We start from the raw sequence: 19,174 nt of genomic DNA on the forward strand, positions 1-19,174 counted from the left end.
AGAACTGTAGTGTAATTGATTTCGTCATCTTTAACTATTCTGCCATAATTCACTGAAGTGTTTGTTTGACCACTGGTGGAGCCCTGGGTCTCGCAGTGCAAAGAAATGTAAAGTACAAAAACGAACGAATTGCGTGTTAAATGAAGGCTAGTGCTGAAGAAGAGCTGCATGAAGCTGACCTGTCTGTCCTACTGTTTTCTAGGCACCTACAATGTCGACCCCGCTGCTGTCTCCGTCTCTGGCCTGTCCTCCGGGGCTGCATTTGCAACCCAGTTCCAAGTGGCCCACTCGAAGGAAATCATGGGCGTTGGGCTCCTGGCTGGTGGTAATCACACACATCTTGGTCCTCCTTTGACGATTTCCATGTCATTCAGGGCGTTTGGTAGCATCCACCCTTTGAGGTTCATTATTCCAGATGAGCTGAGAGATCTAGGGCCTCATTTATGAGGGTGTGCGTCACTTTCACGCCGCCGGTGCGTCACTTTTTGTGACGCACCAGTGGTGTAAAAAATGTGCCTTGTTGCGCCATATTTACAAAGTGACGCATCTAAGTAGATGCGTCACTTTGTAAACCCCAGCGCCACATTATACCTGTGCCAGGTATAATGTATGCAAGGGGGGCGTTTTGACGCAAGAAAGGGTAATGGAAGTGACTTAGTGAAATCTATAAGATTTCACTGCGCCACTTCTAGGACACAAATGCGTCTATTTCTTACGCCTGCCTCACAGCAGGCGTAAGACTGATGCAAGCTCTTTCACATGGGGCTTGCCCAATGTGAAAGGACACATTGCTAGAGTTGCGTCACTTTTGTGACACACTCCAGCAATGTGTCACTTTTGCGCCATACAGATACGTCAGAAATACTGACGTATCTGTAACTCCTTGCGACATGATGCGTCATACTGTAAATATGGCGCATCATTGGTGTCGTAAGGATGGCGCAGTGAAAAGTGACACATCGCTGTTTTCATGCAGCGATGCGTCACTTTACATAAATGAGGTCCCTCGTTTTTTCCCCGCCGTCAAAATTGAGATAAAGATGGCACTTTAAAGTGTGACATTCCAGCTTGTTTTTTTCCGAGTTATTGCATTACAGTGGGAAACTAAGGTCAACTTGAAGGCTCAAGTAATATTTGCAAAGCCACTAAAAGGGCGATTTGCGTTACCTAGTGAGACGCTGCCTGGTATTACATTCCGGAGTGGTAGGCGCCTCATAGGTAGAACATGGGCATTCCTGTGTATCAGCCTATGTAATTTGACGCAGTCCCAGATTTACTGAAATCAATAACATGGGATTGCTCCAAAATGGCATGCCATCCCGACCATGGCGTAACAACGATAAATATATTTATAACAACTCGCTACTTCCTCTTTCTGTGCATGATGCTTTCTGCATCAAACATGAGCAGATGAAATTGAAGCAAAGGATTGTTTTGTGCATTAAAGGCTCTTCTTGCACAAAACAATGCTATCCAGAACTCACACACCCTTGCAACAAGGCGCAGAGGTGCCTATATTTGTGGCAGGCCGCCTCAATTCATCAGTGCAGGTAGGTAGGTGAAGAGTGCTATGTCTAAGTAGACATTGTGCTATTCAGCTATCCACTGTTCATGCCATGAAGTACAGCAACTTTGCATGCTGCCTTATGTTGCTTCAGCTCTCAGGAAATATGCCACAGAGTATTTGAGGTGTTTTAAGAAAATACCAAAACTTTTACAAATCTAACCTACTAATTTTCAATATTTCATCAGTTAGTTTATTTGGGTAAACCTTGAGGGGTCTACACTTATGAGCCCTTGCTAAAATTGGAATTTTGTCCACATGCCAGAAATCTATAGCTTCCCTGGATCACTCATGGCTTTTCCACTGATTTCCACCACTAACTGGAAATAAGTTGAGAACACAAAAAATACGAAAAATGGACTACCTCTTTGAAAAAGGCCAAAACTGTGGTAAAAATGTGTTTTTTCTATTCAGCTCTGCATGTTCTTGAAAGCTGGGAAGATGGTGACTTTAGCGCAGCAAACTTCTCGTTGGTTCCATGTTATCAATAACACAGACATTTTTATTCAGAGCTCTTTTTTACTATTATTCCCAAAAAACCTTCTAAATGTAGCTATATTTTTGCTATTTTCTTGGTCCCCTCCAGGGCAATCTACAAACTCTGGGTACCTTTAGAATCCCCAGGATGTTGAAAAAAAGGACACAAATCTGGAGACCTAAGGCGGAACTACCCCAAATAGCCAGAAAGGGCTCAGCACCTCGGGAATGGGGTGGGGTGGGCGGGAGGGGAGGGTAGGACTCCAGCAGTTGTGTTAAAACTGCATACACAGGCTGCAATGGCAGGCCTGAGACATTTTTTTAATGGCCTAATAAAGTGGGTGTCACAATAAGTGCACAGGCTCACTAGCAGCATTTAATTTACAGGCCCTGGGTACATGTAGTAACACTTTACTAGGGACTTACAGGTAAATTAACTGTGCCAGTTGGTATAATGGCTTATACCTAACTGGCATATTTAATTTACCTGTAAGTCCCTAGTAAGACCATGTTTAAAGAGGAGGGCACAAGCATTTTAGCACTGGATAACAGTGGTAAAGTGCAGAGAGTCCTAAAAGCCAATAAAAACGGGTCTAAAAAACAGGATGGGTGAAGGCAAAACGTTTGGGGGGCTATGGAACCTCTGCTGGGAATATCAAGCCAAGATGGCAGCTCATGGTTCAGGGTAAGGAAACCAAAGGTGTAAAGCATCCTTTTTGTTCCTACATTTCAGAAATGCCTGATTATAAAAAATACACAAACTAAACCCATCGATTTTATACAAGTTGAAAATGTGTACGCGATGATGGAGTTAGTGATTTGCCCATTTCAATTTTTCCTTGTTACAGGCTTTTTTCTGCTCTCAATGGGACATGGACTTCTGTGAATTGTAGTTTACCATTTGATTTACAATAGAACACACAAACACAATGGACCACAATGATATTTCTATCTTAGAGTCCGAATCATAATCTGCTTAACATTTTCTTTTGTTTCATCAGTACCTTACTATTGTGCCAAGGGTAACATGATGACTGCAGTGACCACTTGCATGAAGTCCCCACTGAGCATCAACCTAGGTGACCTGCACTCCTACACCCAGAAGTGTGTCAACTCCAGGACTGTTGATCCAGTGTCCAACATGGCCTCCACCCGCGTCTTTATCTTCTCGGGGTCCAAGGATACTGTGGTGGTGCCAGGTTAGTACATACCACTTTTACTGCACATTAGGGCGACAAACCTGCACAATATCGTTCTTGATTGTTTCCTATTGTTGAGGTCTAATCATTGTACAATGCTGACACTTTACGGTCTGGCACTTTGCAGCCTCCTCATAAGACTGTCTGGCAATAATGCCACAATAATTGTCCTCTGCCACTGCGAATCGAGAATGTTTTACTGGACTCCATCACTACTACACTTCAGTCAAAAAATATATATATCCTAAACATTGGAAATCCTTTAGGCTAAGTTGCCAGGGTTCTGATTCCGGCTATATTACGTCTCCAGTAGATAGTGCTAGGAGCTTTGATTCAATAATTGTTTAACACTTTTTTAATATCAACGTGTCACATGCATTCTAAAATTAAAGCTACTGCCATGATTATGTCAGCCGGTTATAAATCATACCTTTGGAGGATATTGCCACCTTATATGAAAACCACTAGTAGAAGACACCATTACGGTAATCTGTTACATACCTGCACGCGCCACATCCAGATCAGACCACTTAGTGCTCCCTTGTTTTTCTAATTTGTTAGGTGACCATAAAAGATGGCAGCAAAAGAGAGAGCATTGGAGTCATATGTTGTCCATGAGTATCTTTGTATACATATATGCATAACTGGATCTATAGAGCAGGTGTAGCAAGAGATCATTTTAGTGCACTGAACAAAGCACTAGGGGCCACATTTACTAAGATTTCCGTTTGCGATTTCCTAATAGCAAGTTTTTGTCATTTGCTGTTACGAAACACCTATGTACGAATGTTTCTTTGACACATTTAGCGATTCCTAATGGGGTCGCAGTTGACCTACCTCAATAATATTCATGAGGTAGGTCGCAATTTGTGACCCAGTGGGAATTGCTAGAAACGCAGGAATGGTGGCCTGCTGGGTACAGCATACCTCCATGTCTGTGTTTGCTTTTAAATAAATCAACTTTTTTTTGTGAAAAGCAACCTGTTTTCCTTAAAGGAAAACAGGATGCATTTCAAAAAGAAAATTGAACAGCCTGCTCTAAAAAAAAGTTTTTGCATACATTCACAAAGGCGGGAGGGACCCCTTCCCGTTTGGGAATGGGTTACCACCAAATTCAGCGAATGTTCTGCGACCGCATTTCATTCGCAAAACATCCATACGCGCTTAAGCCTGACAAGGTGATTGTAATCAGTGCTCATAACGGAGGAGTGCCTGGGAAAGGGCTCTCTATCTAGCTTGTAACTGTAAATTGCACAAAGCTCAGTGGTTAACTGCACTAAGAGAGCGCCTGGGAAAGGGCTTTCCAATTCAATTGTTAGGTCATATTTGTGCTTTTAATTCACCGGATTGCACTTATTATTTAAAAAAAGCAGTTTTAATCCTTTTAATTTACTCACCATTGCATCTTGCTTGGCATCCTCCCCAGTCCAGCACTGATTGTTCTGGTTGTCTGGAGGGAGGCGCCACAAACCGGAAGTGAGGCTCAACCACTTCCCACAGCACCCAGAAGGGAGGTCAGCAGTCCAGCTTACCTGGGTATAAAATTACATGTCGGGACAGACGCGCAGCGGACACGCTTAAGGCTGACAAGGTGATTGTAATCAGTGCTCATAACAGAGGTTCCTGGGAAAGGGCTCCCTATCTAGCTTGTAACTGCTAAATTGCACAAAGCACAGTGGTCAACTGCACTAAGAGAGCGCCTGAGAAAGGGCTTTCCAATTGAATTCTTAGGTCATATTTGTACTTTTCATTCGCCGTATTGCACTTGTTATTTTAAAAAGACACAGTTTCAATCCTTTTAATTTACTCACCCTTGCATCTTGCTTGGCGTCCTGCACGGTCCAGCACGGATTGTTCTGGTTGTCTGGAGGGAGGCGCCACAAACCAGAAGTGAGGCTCAACCACTTCCCACAACACCCAGAAGGGAGGTCAGCAGTCCAGCTTACCTGGGTATAAAATTACATGCTGGGACAGATGCACAGCGGACGCGAACAGCGGGCGCGCCACTGGCGCACCGAAGACGCGCCAAAGGCAAGCCCGTCTGCGCCCGACCGCGCATAGTGCCAGCCATGCTGCTGGTTTAAGTACCACTATGACCAGGTAACCTAACCTCCGCTACTCTGGGAAGCAGCTACGGGATTTAGGTCAGCAGGAGAACGCAGTTGGTAAATTCACACTGGAGGAAACAGCTGGGCCGGTTTTGGACTTCTTAAAGCAGGATGTGTTAAACTGTGGCTTTCTGAATGTGAGATCACTTCCAAAGCATTCTATTGAGACACAAATATTGCTAGAGACACTTAAATTAGATGTGTTGTTCATGAAAGAGACCTGGACAGATGTAGGGTCATATCTGGAGCTGGGCCTTTTATGTCCAGGAGGGTATAAAGCGTTTCATAAACCTAGATCTAGTGGCAGAGGTGGTGGGGTTGGGGTAATCTACAAGGAATTCTGGGATATTACACCCATGGATATCGATAAGGTGGTGGGCATGGAAATATTGGGCTTCGCCATAAAAGACCCTGCAGGTCATGTGACGACAGGCATGGTCTGCTACAGACCCCCAGGGGTAGTTAGCAGTCAATTCCAACAAGGATTGATTGATGTACTCAACATTATGGCACTAACCCATACGCGTCTATTGATCTAGGAGACTTCAATCTTTGGACTAATGGGAAAATGGATGCATGCTTCAACAATATCCTTCAATCATGTGCTAATTTGAACCTGCTACAATGGGTTACCGAACCAACCCATGATGGAGGGCATGTATTGGATCTAGTCTTTGCTGGGGAAGACTCGATTATAATGGACAAAGGGACATATTAGCAAGAACCTCATTAAAATTATCGCCGTTTTAGCAGCAGGAAACTGCCGCAAAAACGGCGATAATGGGCTTGCTAATATGCATTATAGAATTCCAATAGAAGCCCAGGTTAAATGTGCAGGACATCTAACCTGGGCTTCTATTGGAATTCTATAAAGCATATTAGCAAGCCCATTATCGCCATTCTAGCAGCAGTTTCCTGCTTCTAAATAGCGATAATTTTAATGAGGTTCTTGCTAATATGCCCCAAAGTTCTGCTGGTGGATTGGTCGGACCACCACCTAGTTCAATTCAGAGTTATGTATACCAAGATGACCAGGCCTGCCCCCAAGGGAGACAGAAGCTTTCTGGGGAGGGACTGGAAGGGACTATTGAGGAGAGCATATCAATCAATCAATCAATCACGTCATTTGTATAGCGCACTACTCACCCGGGAGGGTCTCAAGGCGCTCAAGGCATATAAGTCCCCCAGTTTTCATGTAGAGAACTCTTTTGATCCAAATAAACAGGTGGACGCGAACTATACAGCCCTCTGAGGATGTATAAACAGGAAGCTAGGTCAGATTGCTCCTCTAAAAAAATATTAGGTTATTGGGAAGACCATCCGCCTTATGGTATAACGAAAATTTAAGGAATCTTAAATTAGCTTGTAAACACGCAGAGAGACAATGGAGGATGCAATATGCAGAAGATAAACAAATTGCCAGGAAGGAGAAAATAGCCATTTATAAAAAAAACTATTGTCACAGCCAAAGCAGAATACTTTTCCAATATTATTTCAAAGTCACATAACAGTACTAAAAGTATCTTCAAAATAGTAAAAAGCATAGCTATCCCTGAATGTGTAAAAAATAAGATCTTGCCTACACAGGAGTTATGTGACGACTTGGCTTCCTTCTTCCTGGAGAAGATAAGCAAGATTGTCAAAGGGCTGAAGGTAGAGGCCTCATCAAAAATTATAGCACAGAAGGACAGACAAATACCAAAGGCTACTGAGATTAGGGACACGGTGGGCAATGCCATTGAAGCAGGATGCTATCCTGGACCACTTTGCGCTGCCCTCGATGAGGAATTTATCAAGGTGGCCTCAGGAGTTTCATCTGGCTCTCCTTTGGACCCCCTCCACCATAAAATATGGAGAGAACTTAGTTCTGAATTCTTTCCGGTTCTTCGCCAGCTGTACGACCAATCCTTTGGCAGCGGGCTGGTTCCATGTTGTTGGAAGCAGGAGATAGTAACCCCCCTGTTGGAAAAAACAACCGCCGACCCTAAATGCTTGAAGAACTATAGACCCATCACTCTTCTCCCATACCCAGTGAAGATCATGAAGCGCCTGGTGAGCAGGTCGCTTTCCCAATTCCTGGAAGCTAACAACAAGCTGGAGGAGGAGCAATTTGGGTTCCGCCCAGGTCATGGGACGGAAACTGCTCTGATAACAGTCCTGGATGACCTCCAAATGTGTGCAGACAGGAGTCAATCGGCTATTTTAATCTTGCTGGACCTGTCTGCCGCTTTCGATACAGTTAATCACGAGATCCTCCTAGCTAGGCTCGAAGAAATGGGGGTGGTGGGCGTAGCATTGAGATGGGTTCAGTCATATCTGTCCAATACACAGCAGGCAGTGGCACTCCCCCCTTCTAATCGGACTTTGCTGACATCAAGCATGGGGTACCTCAGGGGTCCTCAATCAGCCCTATCCCATTTAATTCCTATATGCAGCCGCTGATAGGCATCATCAAGTCATTCAACATTAAGTTGATGAACTATGCTAATGACACCCATCTGATTCTGTATTTGGAAGGTGGCACTTATGGGGCCCTGGAGAAATTCCATGCCTGTATGAGGGAAATGACAAACTGGTCGGGAGACAACTCACTGCAATTCAACAATGATAAAACTGAGATACTGCATTGGGGAGTGGGTACAGTGCCGCCAGTTCTCCCTACCAACTTCTGGCCTATTCCCACGGAGACTCCTTTGGTACCCGTGGGGACGGTGCGAAACCTGGGGGTCAGCTTTAAGGTTAAGCTGAACCTACAGTCTCATGTTAACAAGCTGGTGGGGAGCTCCTATACTCTCATTAGAGAACTGGTGAAGGTGCTGCCAGTATTACAGACTCGGGCCAGAGCTTAAGTAGTCAGGAGTATCATCATAAGCCACTGGAACGATTGTAACGCCTTGCTACTGGAGCCCCCAAATATCTGCTTGAGAGACTCCAGAGAATTTGGGCGGCAGTAGCAAAACTTGCACTTATGAAACCATGGGGGTTGTCTTCATCTCAGGCTCTGGCAAGTTGCACGGGTTCCTTGTGGTTCAGAGGGTACAGTTTAAATCCCTCTGTATCGTGTTTAGGGTTCTACATGGACTTGGGCCCAAACCGATACAGAGGAGGTTTGGCTGGTATGTTCCTACACGTAACCTCCGCTCCTCATCAGCCAATCTTGTGATCATACTCAGAATAAAGAGAGTACTTTTAGGGGGATGAGCGTTTGGCATGGCAGCTGCGCACCTTTGGAACAACCCCCCCCTTGAATTGAGACAGACACAGGATCTATTGTTGTTCCGCAAAAATAATCAAGACCTGGCTATTTCCCAGAATATATCTCCACCCAGTATGATGGCAGCATCCCTAGTCAAAAACATATGTGTCACAGCGCCAGGATGCCCGTAGGGTTACAGTGCGCTCTATAAATGGTCCTACAATACAATATCACTGCGAGTTGCTATTTGTAAGGGACACCCTTAACATGGCACTTCCTAATACCGAATCACTAACCAAATTTGTGATTTGGTAACAGGTTACCTTATCGTAAAGTAGGGTTTGCTAAATAGAAAACAGCTTTTTACTGGTTTCAAACGGCCCGATTCTGTGAATCAGGCCGTTTGCGACGGAGAAAAAGCTATGTACATGTGGCCGTAGCTCCTGTGTGATGTTATGCTACAAAGTGCATGTCTTTTTTTCTAGAATTCTTTATAAAGTGGGCGTATCATAGCCAAAATCATTGAGAGGCTGGAACCAGTTTGAAGAAAGAGGATTTGTGTTGCTATTTCAAAAAGAGCACAACCACTTTCTGGAAGAAGGCATCTTCACAGAAATATTTCTGAGTGTGGTTCTTCATTGATGTTTGAGTGGCTAGATGCTTCAGTTTTTAGGGACATGTGACAGTGACTATTTCAAAATGGCAACAAAGTGCCACTATTTTGGAATAGGTCCCAAATAGCAATCTGTGGACTGTTTGGTTTGTGAACATTCTGCTAAATGTATTGGTCTAAAGATAAAAAAGCAGAAGGTTTTGGACCTGCCCAGCATGTTTTGTAACAGAAATATGTCAGAAACGCTAAACAGGTCTGCACCAAACCATTGATGTCGCTAGGGGTCGCAGCTGCTAACCCTTTGACTACCTTTATGACCCCAGGCCTCAGAGGAGGCAATGGCAGTCCCAAGAGCAGAATGTAAACAATGTTGTGATGAGCACTGTTTACTTTCTGCAGCAACTTCTGGGAGGCAGGACAATACCCTTTCTTTTATGTGAAACTAGCAGCCCGCCCCGATGTTGTCCGGGGGCAATGAGGCTTCAGGGCCAATCGCTCGCCCAGGCCCCCGCCCGCCCCAACATTGTCCGTGTCCCGGAGCCACCTCCCGCCCCCAGCCCCTCCCGCCCCGACATTTTACGTGTCCCTTTGCCTTACCTGAGCCGGCGCTCCTGACTTCACCGCCTCTCCTCGCCGCTCGTCACCGCTCCTACCCGTCTTCCATCGCTCCTCCCCGCCTGTCTGCCGCTCATGTCCTCCGCTCCCCCTCGTCATCACGCACGTCGCGGCCAGCGCAACGTCGCAGCCAGCGCTACGTCACGGCCGGAGCTACTTCCAGGGGACTACTTTTTTTTTGTTAAATTTTTAAATTTACGTTTAATTTTTATTTTATATAGCCTATGTCCATCTGCACACCCTGACATTTTCAACGATGTATCGGGTGTGTGGATTGGCGCTGTGGTTGCCGAGTTTACCTGGCTCAAAGGTTTGTGTTCTCTCTTTATAATAGTAGTATAGATAAATAAATTCAGTACTTCAAAGTACATTCATAATTAAGTAAAAAAACGAAAAATTTTAAAAAGGTGATTCCTGTCTATTTACTCTCCATGCTGTTGTTCATGCTTTCCAGGATAACAGCTGAGCAGATAGATAAAATTGGAAGTTAAATAACTGATTCAGATGTCCCTAAATACAGGTGTATGTTAACATATATGAGTATTATAATGCTGATATTTACCTGCAGTTGTAATGTTTTGCTATATTTGGCTGCTTACTTTTCTGAAACGTGACAGATAGCAAAGCATGAATGCATGTTTATCAATTAAATAAATGTGGAAATATACCATTTTACAACTCCATTATTCTCAAAACACAAAATAAATATAGATAAATACCAATAAGATAGCCAAAAAATAAATATGGATAAATGCGTGATGTCACTTCTGCTACCCCTGGCATTTTGGTGAAATGAATTTCAATAAGACCTGTTCTAAGTAAAGTTCGAACTTCATATCAAGTGTGCTTCAGCAGGGTGCAAAATTGATTTGGGACTTACGATGAGGAAATGCTATTTTTGGATTGTCTGCAAAACTTATGCCTACCATTTAATTATTCTCCCTGAAATTGACATGAAGAACCTGTTCTTGACCATCTATCTATTAGCCACTTTTAAATCCACGTTCGTCAAACAGCACAAAATTTACTAGCGAAACAAAAGAAAATATGTTTCGTCTGTAATCTCCAATGCAGTCATAACTACAGAGTTCCTATCGTGGATTCTGTGATGTACATATATACTAGCAGCCCGCCCCGGCGTTGCCCGGGGCAGAAGGGGGCTGGGGGCAGCATTTTAAGCCTCTGTGCACTCCCGCCCGCCACGACAATGCCCAGACCGCATCCCTCACGCCTCCCGCCTCCCGCCTCGCTGCCCGCCCCGACATTGCCCATACCGCCTCCCGCCTCCCGCCTCGAGCCGGCATTGCCCATACTGCCTCCCGCCTCGCGCCTCGAGCCTCCCGCCCGCCGCCCGCCTCCCGCCTCCCGTCTGCCTTTGCCTTACCGGAGCCGCCCGCTCCGGACTTCACCGCCACTACTCGCCGCACGTCAACGCTCCTCCCCGCATGTCGTCATTACTTCTAGGTCGCGGTCAGCGCTACGTCGCGGCCGGCGCTAGTTTTAGGGGACTACTTTGTTTAGAAATTTTAATTTTTTAATTTACGTTCTTTTTTATTTTATGTCGCCTATGTCCATCTACACACCCTGAGGATTCCAACAATGTATTGGGTGTGTGGATTGGTGCTGTGGTTCCCGTGTTTACCTTGCCAAAAGGTTTCTATTCTCTCTTTATACTAGTAGTATATATTCAGTGGAAAAATATTCATAGGAGGTTTTTTTCTGAGAAAAGGAAATGTTTGGTTAAAAAAGGGAAGAATTGCCAGTAAAAATGTAAAGTTGAACGGAAGTTATATTTACGATTAAAACCCCGAAACTCTTGAAATTCAGCACTTATAGCATTGTCACTTGTGAGTCATCTGTGACATCTTGTTTGAAATCATGGGGAGTGATTTGGCTGGAAGGGCTGTCATTGATGCACAGGTTAAAACAACTGGCACATGTAAGTAGCATTTAGATTTTACATCCTAACTAAAACAACTCAAGATTTTCAGGAATGTTTTCGTTTTTTTTCATTTTTATGGTATATTCAAACATAGGTTTATTTATTTTCTAAACAAAGAATCATAAATTCCCATTTTCAAACATTTACTTTACTACACTTTGACCCCTAACCAAAGGCAAAACCCACTGAGTATATCCTTTGGCCAGTTGCAATAGGATCAGGGCTTGACTTTCTGCTATGACTGACTAAGTCACTGTGTCTATCCCTTTGCAATTAAACTCGGACTCCGGGCACACAATGGGACTCTCGCTAGCTCTTCGCCCCAGGATTGCCCACAGCTTTTCAGCAGTGTGCATCTGGCTCCGAGCACTCAGATCCCATTGCACACAGCGAAATCAAATGCATTGCACTAGATCATTGCCCACAAAACCTGACAAAGGCAGTGTGCAGCTGCAGCCGAGTTTAGGAACACCATCGGCAAAAGGACTCTTTGTGCCCGGCCACCCTGACTCCTGAATTTGCGGTGCACAGCCAAATACTGCGCACACTAAATTGTCCAGGCACAGGGCCTGTATGCACGGCATTTTATGTAAAGACATAAATCAAATGGAAAGAAGAACAGGGAGAATTGTTTCTCACTTTAACCAGACCATTATCGTGTAGCAATGTATTTTAAAGTGATTTTCTTTTGATTGTTTCTTAAAATAAAAAAGCTAAATTAAAAAACTAAACAGGGATGAAAATTGTCCAAGGTGTAACTAAGCATGGCCTTTATACCTCATGCAGTGCATTACTAAGTATTCATATTGGTCATTATTTTCAGCTCTCTGTCACAGCAGTATATTTTACCATAGGGCATGGGCCAGAACCTTCCACTTCTCAAGATCCAGATGAATTTCTTCTTTCCGGAGTTCCCAGTGACAGGCCGTACTATTGCCATTGGGTGTTTGCCCATGCAAGTAGTACCAAACGAATATGTTGGAGGTTTCCTGTGGCTTTACGCCAGCAGGAATATGGGCATGCCCAGAGATGTGTGATTTTAGGCTTCTTGAGGAATAGGTGAAATAAAAATTGAATAACAATCAATTCTGCCCATCCTACGGGTGCAGGATCATGTTTCTCCTATTCCTTTATCTTCCTCTCTTTCTTTCTATGCTCTATTCCAATGGTGTGGGATGTTCCTGTATTGGAGAAGGTGGCTGCTTTTCTAAGTAAGCCCGTCTGTAATTTCTAATAAGCACGCCTCTTCTCCAGAGAAAACAGTCTCTTCCTGATCAAGAAGTAATGATGAAAGTGCACCTCCAGCACCAGCCAATAGGAAATGTGTCAGTGGCGTAACAAAACTTGAGGGGGCCCCCTGCAAGGTACATGGAGGGGCAAACGCTACAGATTTAATCAGGAGCTTGGAGGCCAAAGTATTGTGATGAGGGGGACCCTGGAGCACAGGCCACCCCCCCCCCCCCCCCTGCACCGCAGGGGCTGCGGGGGCCTGTTATGCCACTGCAATGTGCACTCATCTTCTCAAGCAAGTTATACCTTTCTTATCCAACAAAAATCCATTGGAATCCATAGACAGAACCCATTGTCAGTGAGTGACTATTCGTTGTTGACAGTTGCAGAATTTTCAGTTTGAGACCTGCGGTTCCCGGGAGCAATCCACGTATCCTTGTTGACCTGTTCTTTGTGAATGACTTGTTTATTGCAAGATCATAGAATCTAAAGAGGATCCAACAGTACTAAAAATCCCCTGGGTGTGCTTTCTAACAACTTTATTTAGTATTTTCAAGTAAACAAAACGCATTGCATATGATCATCGCATGCAATGCATCAGGTCCATATTCAATGAGGTGAGCAAGTCACACACACACACATCCAATAGAAAGCAGAGGCTGACAAATACCATCCCAAATTCACACATATTATTCACATTTCGACAGAGTCAGCATCTGAAGCAGACATAACATGAATGTCAGAAGCGCTTAGTATTGTCATGTGGAGACATCCAGTTCGTCATATTCTCTTAATATAAGTGAATAAGGGATATCAGGTTTGGCAAATGTATTCATCCTGTCCCGAAGATGAGCAGTCAACTTCTCCATGGCATACAGAGCCCAAACCTTCCCCCACCACATTGCTGCAGAAGGAGAGAGCGGCTGCCTCTAGACTTGCGCCACACAGAGTTGTGCGGCAAGAAGTAGCAGAGATATAAGGCAGCCCTGAGGGATCGACAAGGGAAAAATGCGATCGACCCAGGATCACCCAATAAAAACTGCAGTGGTTCAAGTGGGAGGAGGAAATTGGTAATGACTCATATGATATTCTGTACCTCCATCCAGAAAGGTTCGATCTTAGGACATGTCCACCAGGTGTGTAGAAAAGTACCCCTCTCACCACATCCCTTCCAACATAAATCAGAGCCCCCAAATGTCCTGGCTAGACTAACAGGCGTTAGATAGTAGCCGGTATCTTATAGGCAATTTCCTTGTACTGAATGCCCCCGCTGACCTCTGCCAGATCGCCCAAAGGTGTTGGCTGACAGCTCTGTGGCCAAATCCCTCTCCCACTGTAATACATATGCTTGATTTTTAGGGGGAGTCAGCTGCAGCCGAGAGTGATAAAGCCACGAAATTCCTTTGTGGTGCATGTTATTCAAGTAAAAGAACTATATGGGTATGACATTGCGTTGACATGCCAGACATGCCGTTAGTGTGCTGGCCCAGTGAAGTGCCTGTGTCAGGTGGAAGTCATGTCGTTGGGAAAGTGCAAACCCAGTCAGAAGAAGGGGGCGTCCCTGACTGCAGCCCAAGGAGCTAGGATCAATTATGCAAGGAGCAAAATGAGGGTTATTAACGTGGTGGTGGGTCAGTCGAAATGGGTGAGTTGGGAATGCCCGTCGCTAACGCACCTCTCCCCAATAGGACACGAGCAGTGATGTCAAAGGTTATAGGGGCAGGGATAGGAACGATGAAGACGCGAGGAGCCACAGCAACTCTCCCAATGGGGAAGGAGAAAAAGCCTGCTCCACCCGGATAAAGAGTGTCCTTTCGGGGTTATGTTTCCAATCCAAGGAGGGGTGCAGTTGTGCTGCCAGAATACAAGCAGAAATGTCCAGGAACCCCAAACTTCTGTCCGAGACTGGCCAACCTAATTCACTCCCGTCTCCCTAGGGGACTTACCCCCCACACAAAAGACAGCATTTTCACATGGATATGCTTCCGTACTGAAGGTGGGAAGGCAAGTGGGAGAGTTTGAAGAACAAATTACAATCTGGGCATCAAATAAATTTTCAAGCTGTTAAGTCTAACCCGTCATGAGATTTCCAACTTCCCCCAGCGATATAAGCCCTTAAAAATTACAGTGAGATTGGGGGGTACATTGCAAATATATAGGTCCTTTGTTTGAGATGGCAAAATATTCCCCAGGTAAGGAATAGCTGACGACTCCCACTGAAAGCCTGCCTGACAAATGGGATCCTCAAGGCTATGATGGGATCGGCAACTTCAAGGCCCCATGACTTAGTAAAATTAACTTTGAAGCCTGTCACCTGTGAGAAGGCCTCCAACTCCTCCATTAGAGCAGGGACAGTGACAACGAGGTTCGTAATAAAGCAAAGGATGTCATCGGCGATTAAGGAAAGTTTATGCTCAACTCCATCCACCGTCAAGCCCGATAACTGGGGATTGGCCTGTATCTTTGCTACCAACGGTTCCATCATGAGGGCAAATATTGAGGGGGAGAGCCGGCATCGCTGACGGGTGCCTCACATGAGTCGAATAGATTGGGAGAGTGAACCATTGATTTTGAGTTAAATCCCCTTTGTGTTTGAGAAGCACACAGCCTTGATGTCTTGATATAATCACTGGATCCAAAGCATCGTTGTGTCATACATTGCCCCATGCCTTCCGGTGCCAGTGGCGATAGTGTTCAGTGTATTGATCTGTGGTGACCATCTGACACGCACATGCAATGTCACAAACTTTAAATGAGACGGAGTAACAATAATGAAGGTGAGATGGCAATGTCTGTTATGATATGCTTTTTTAAACTTCTGCTATGCTTTTGCCACCCGATGAAAAGTTTGCATTGTGTATTTGTTTGTAGACACTGTGTGCGGTATCTATTAGCCACTGTTTGTTGTGAGTTACTGTCATAAAGAATGTCATCTTCCCCTCTTAACTGAGTTGTACATTCTGTTACTCTAGCAGTTCTGGAGCAATCTTTAATGTCATCACTTGTGATTGGACTGTAGTTTATATAAAGATCTCTTCACTGGTCGTATCAATGTATCCAGTCACGAAATATAAACAGTCCTTTCTCTGTTGCTTTTAATTGGGTCCCTCACAAGCATGGCTGAGTCCAATAGTTTACTATTGACCTTCGCTTTATGAAGTCAATGTCAAGAAATGTGTATATAAATGACTTGTTTTGCTCATAGTGGACATAAGGGCAGAGGGGCTGGAGGATGATATGGCAGGACAGACAGACAGAGAAGGTATCAGAGACAGAGAAAGAAAATGTGGAGATGGCCTCCTTCAGTCCAGGGATTGGAAGAATGCGGTTTACTTGCAGCTAGAGTATAGCCACTAAGGTGGAGGGAACAGGCATCTGTGTTGCATATTTTATTCGACTGGAATTAAAAGGTAAGATTAGAGCGAAGAGAAAGCTGTAGGAAGAACTGACAATTTGCAAAGTACACAATTACTTACGTGTTAATTTCCCAATGCAGTTGTTTGATAACTTTTGCAATGATGACACTGTGCTTGGTAATGCATAATTGTTTATATTTCTATAACATTCCTTATTACATTGCTTATGGCTTAAGTCTAACAACACAGTATTTCAATATAGAGAATAAACACATTATGCTTTTCATTGCTGAGTTTAGGGTTCTGTTGATTGTGTTATCTTCTTGTCTCCAATCAAATCTTTTTTCCGCTCCCTTGTTGTGCATCCTGTCATAGTGAACCAGTTCTGTAGCTCAGATACAAAGTGACAGGGTAGATGGGAGTTTCTGTCTGCCTGCCGTGTTTCTGGTGGATACTTGTGCTTGCAGATTGTTCACCTTTTGAACCACCTCAAGGCACCAGAGTTATTCCGCAAAAGTTTAAATCACTCTTCTCTCTGAACAGGAAGTCAGAGTCGTAAATGGCATCATGCCACCAATCTGAACTCAGTTTCTTTTAATCCGATCGAGGCAGATCTGAAATTCCTCTCTTTGTAGAGTTTTCTTACAAAATCTACTATATTGCAATGTATTGCTAATATGTCTTAGCTGAACTTCAGGATTTAAACGTTATAATTACTGCCATAAATAGTTGTCGCTCTCCAACCCTCATGATGTCTGCCTGTGATACCTGCAGCCCAAACATTCTTCCAGGTCTAATGTAGAAAAAAGTACTGAAGCACACAGAGAAGTCCGATGGTTATGATGTATGGCCAGTAATAAAGCTAAACAAAGTTCAAAGTTGTCTAGGTCCTATTTGTTCTTCTCAGTGTGATTTACATTTCTTGCATCATAGATTTAATATACAATACAGACAAGCAGCCGACACATGTTTCATCAGAGAGACTTTTTTCAAGACTGCAAAAGGATACATACAGCATCTTCAATAGTTGTTACAATGATTAGGGATAAAATACTTACCTGTTTGGTTACCTTCACAAGATAGACTGTGAACAAAAAACAGTACATCCAGGAAGACGCCCAAAGCGAAGCCGCACGCGAATAGTGCATATCCAAAATTAGGTAGGAGAGTTTTAACTGTACAGAAATTAAATTGTGCAATGTAGATAGAATTGTATACAATTAGTTGCTAGGACCAAGTGATAGCATTCAATAAAACAGAGTAGGTGTTCGAAACAGCCTACTCCCAAGGATATTGATAAGCCTTCACAAACAAAGCACAAGAAACACTGCAAAAGAGAAGCTTCCCCTTCTTGATGTTGGTTCCTCTCGATGGGGAGGTCTTCCAGTTGACAACGTAATTCCCCAACTCCAGCCTTGATGTTGTCCTCAGAACCTGTAGTGATGAAAATGCAACCGGCGACAGCTCCAGGCCCAGAGACCCACTCCTTTTCTGAATTTCCACTAATGCTGCTCAGATTGTGGCTTTCACCCAGGCTGTGCTGCCCATTTTGCATTCCGTTCTGCCTTCCTCTGATGGGCCTTTGGGTCCTAAGGAGCCTTCAGGACTTCTGATCAGGAGTCCTCTGGTAATTCCATCCCCTGCACCTGTTGATCCCTCTCCGCCTCTTTCTTACACCATCTTGGCACCAATTCCATCTCTTCTGCTGCCGGAGACTTTGGAGGTTCCTCCATCACTGGGGTCAGTGTCATACTTGTCTCAACATCTTTGGCACCAACTTCCACTTCAGTGCCAAAAGTGGCACACTTTCTAAAGACGAAGGCCATTTTAATCAGGTCTATGCCTCAGGCACAGCAGGGGATTGAGGAAGAACCTCCTACAGACCCTTTCCTCGTGATAACTACCTTGGTCGTTTTGAGGAGCTGTCTGTCTCCGATTCTGCAGATTGTCCGTCTCCAGGAGACCCGAGGCTCATGATGGCTCACTCGTCGCTGTGGAATCCTGATGCGCAGGCTAATCTGAAACAACAAGTAACGCAAAGCAAACATCAGTGCGGGTTCAAGACAGAGTCTAAGCTAACTGCGAGACTCGGATCTACCTTACATTCGCGGCAGCGTCTACAAATCATAAACAACATCTGCAGCAGCAGAAAATGAAACCAGATTTCTTAGTGGCTCAGTACTCAATGTAATACATAGCACATATTTCATTTGGTGAAATAAAAAATAACCTGCGTTCCACGTTACCAGCTCAACATCTGAAATTCTGTTTGCATTCAATTATTTCCCCAAGATCGATTTTTTCATATTATTTGGCTCGCTTTTAGTCAAAATTCAAATTGTTGTTACTTCTGGCAGATGTCAACAAATCAAAAAGCACACACACAAAATATAAACTCAAACAGAAAATGTCTCTTGTCGGATCTGCTAATATTGGTTAAAAAACACTTGAACACACATATTGAACCAGCGAGCATAGGCTTCAACCATGTGCAGTGTGCTACGGGCACAGGGCGTAGCCTTCCCCTAACCCCCGCGCCTCCAGTTCCTGTGCCCCACAAACAAGTGTGCAATGCCTTTTGATAAGGGCAGTACCTCTGAGCAGCGGGTCTGTTGTCTGGCCACGTCCTGCACTCAGCCCCGTTGCCCCCATGTCAAATGAGCAAGGGGCATAGCTATCAATAATGCAGCAGGCGCTGTCTTTAACTTCCCAATTATAATCAAGTGGCACATAAAGCCAGATTTAGCATCGCCCTTGCGCCACGCACGGGGCGTAATGATGATGTAAATCCTAAGTGAGATTTATCAAGCCACACTAGGCCACATTGTGTTGCCCTGCATGGGTTGATAATTGTAGAGTAACGCAAAGCTGCAC

General features: G+C 44.4%; 1 protein-coding gene across 3 annotated transcripts in view; it reads left to right on the plus strand.

Moving 5' to 3' along the window:
- LOC147733896 (uncharacterized) overlaps nt 1-19,174 on the plus strand; it is a 254,485-nt gene that overhangs the window by 14,882 nt on the left and 220,429 nt on the right. For all 3 annotated transcript variants that reach the window (XM_086952795.1, XM_086952796.1, XM_086952794.1), the window contains exons 2-3: nt 203-325; nt 3,043-3,240. In XM_086952795.1, coding sequence (XP_086808921.1) covers nt 203-325; nt 3,043-3,240 — 321 coding nt within the window. The remainder of the gene's footprint in view (nt 1-202; nt 326-3,042; nt 3,241-19,174) is intronic.

The sequence above is a fragment of the Lissotriton vulgaris genome, chromosome 1_2 (genome assembly GCF_964263255.1).
Source record: "Lissotriton vulgaris chromosome 1_2, aLisVul1.2, whole genome shotgun sequence".
In the NCBI taxonomy this organism is placed as follows: Eukaryota; Metazoa; Chordata; class Amphibia; order Caudata; family Salamandridae; genus Lissotriton; species Lissotriton vulgaris.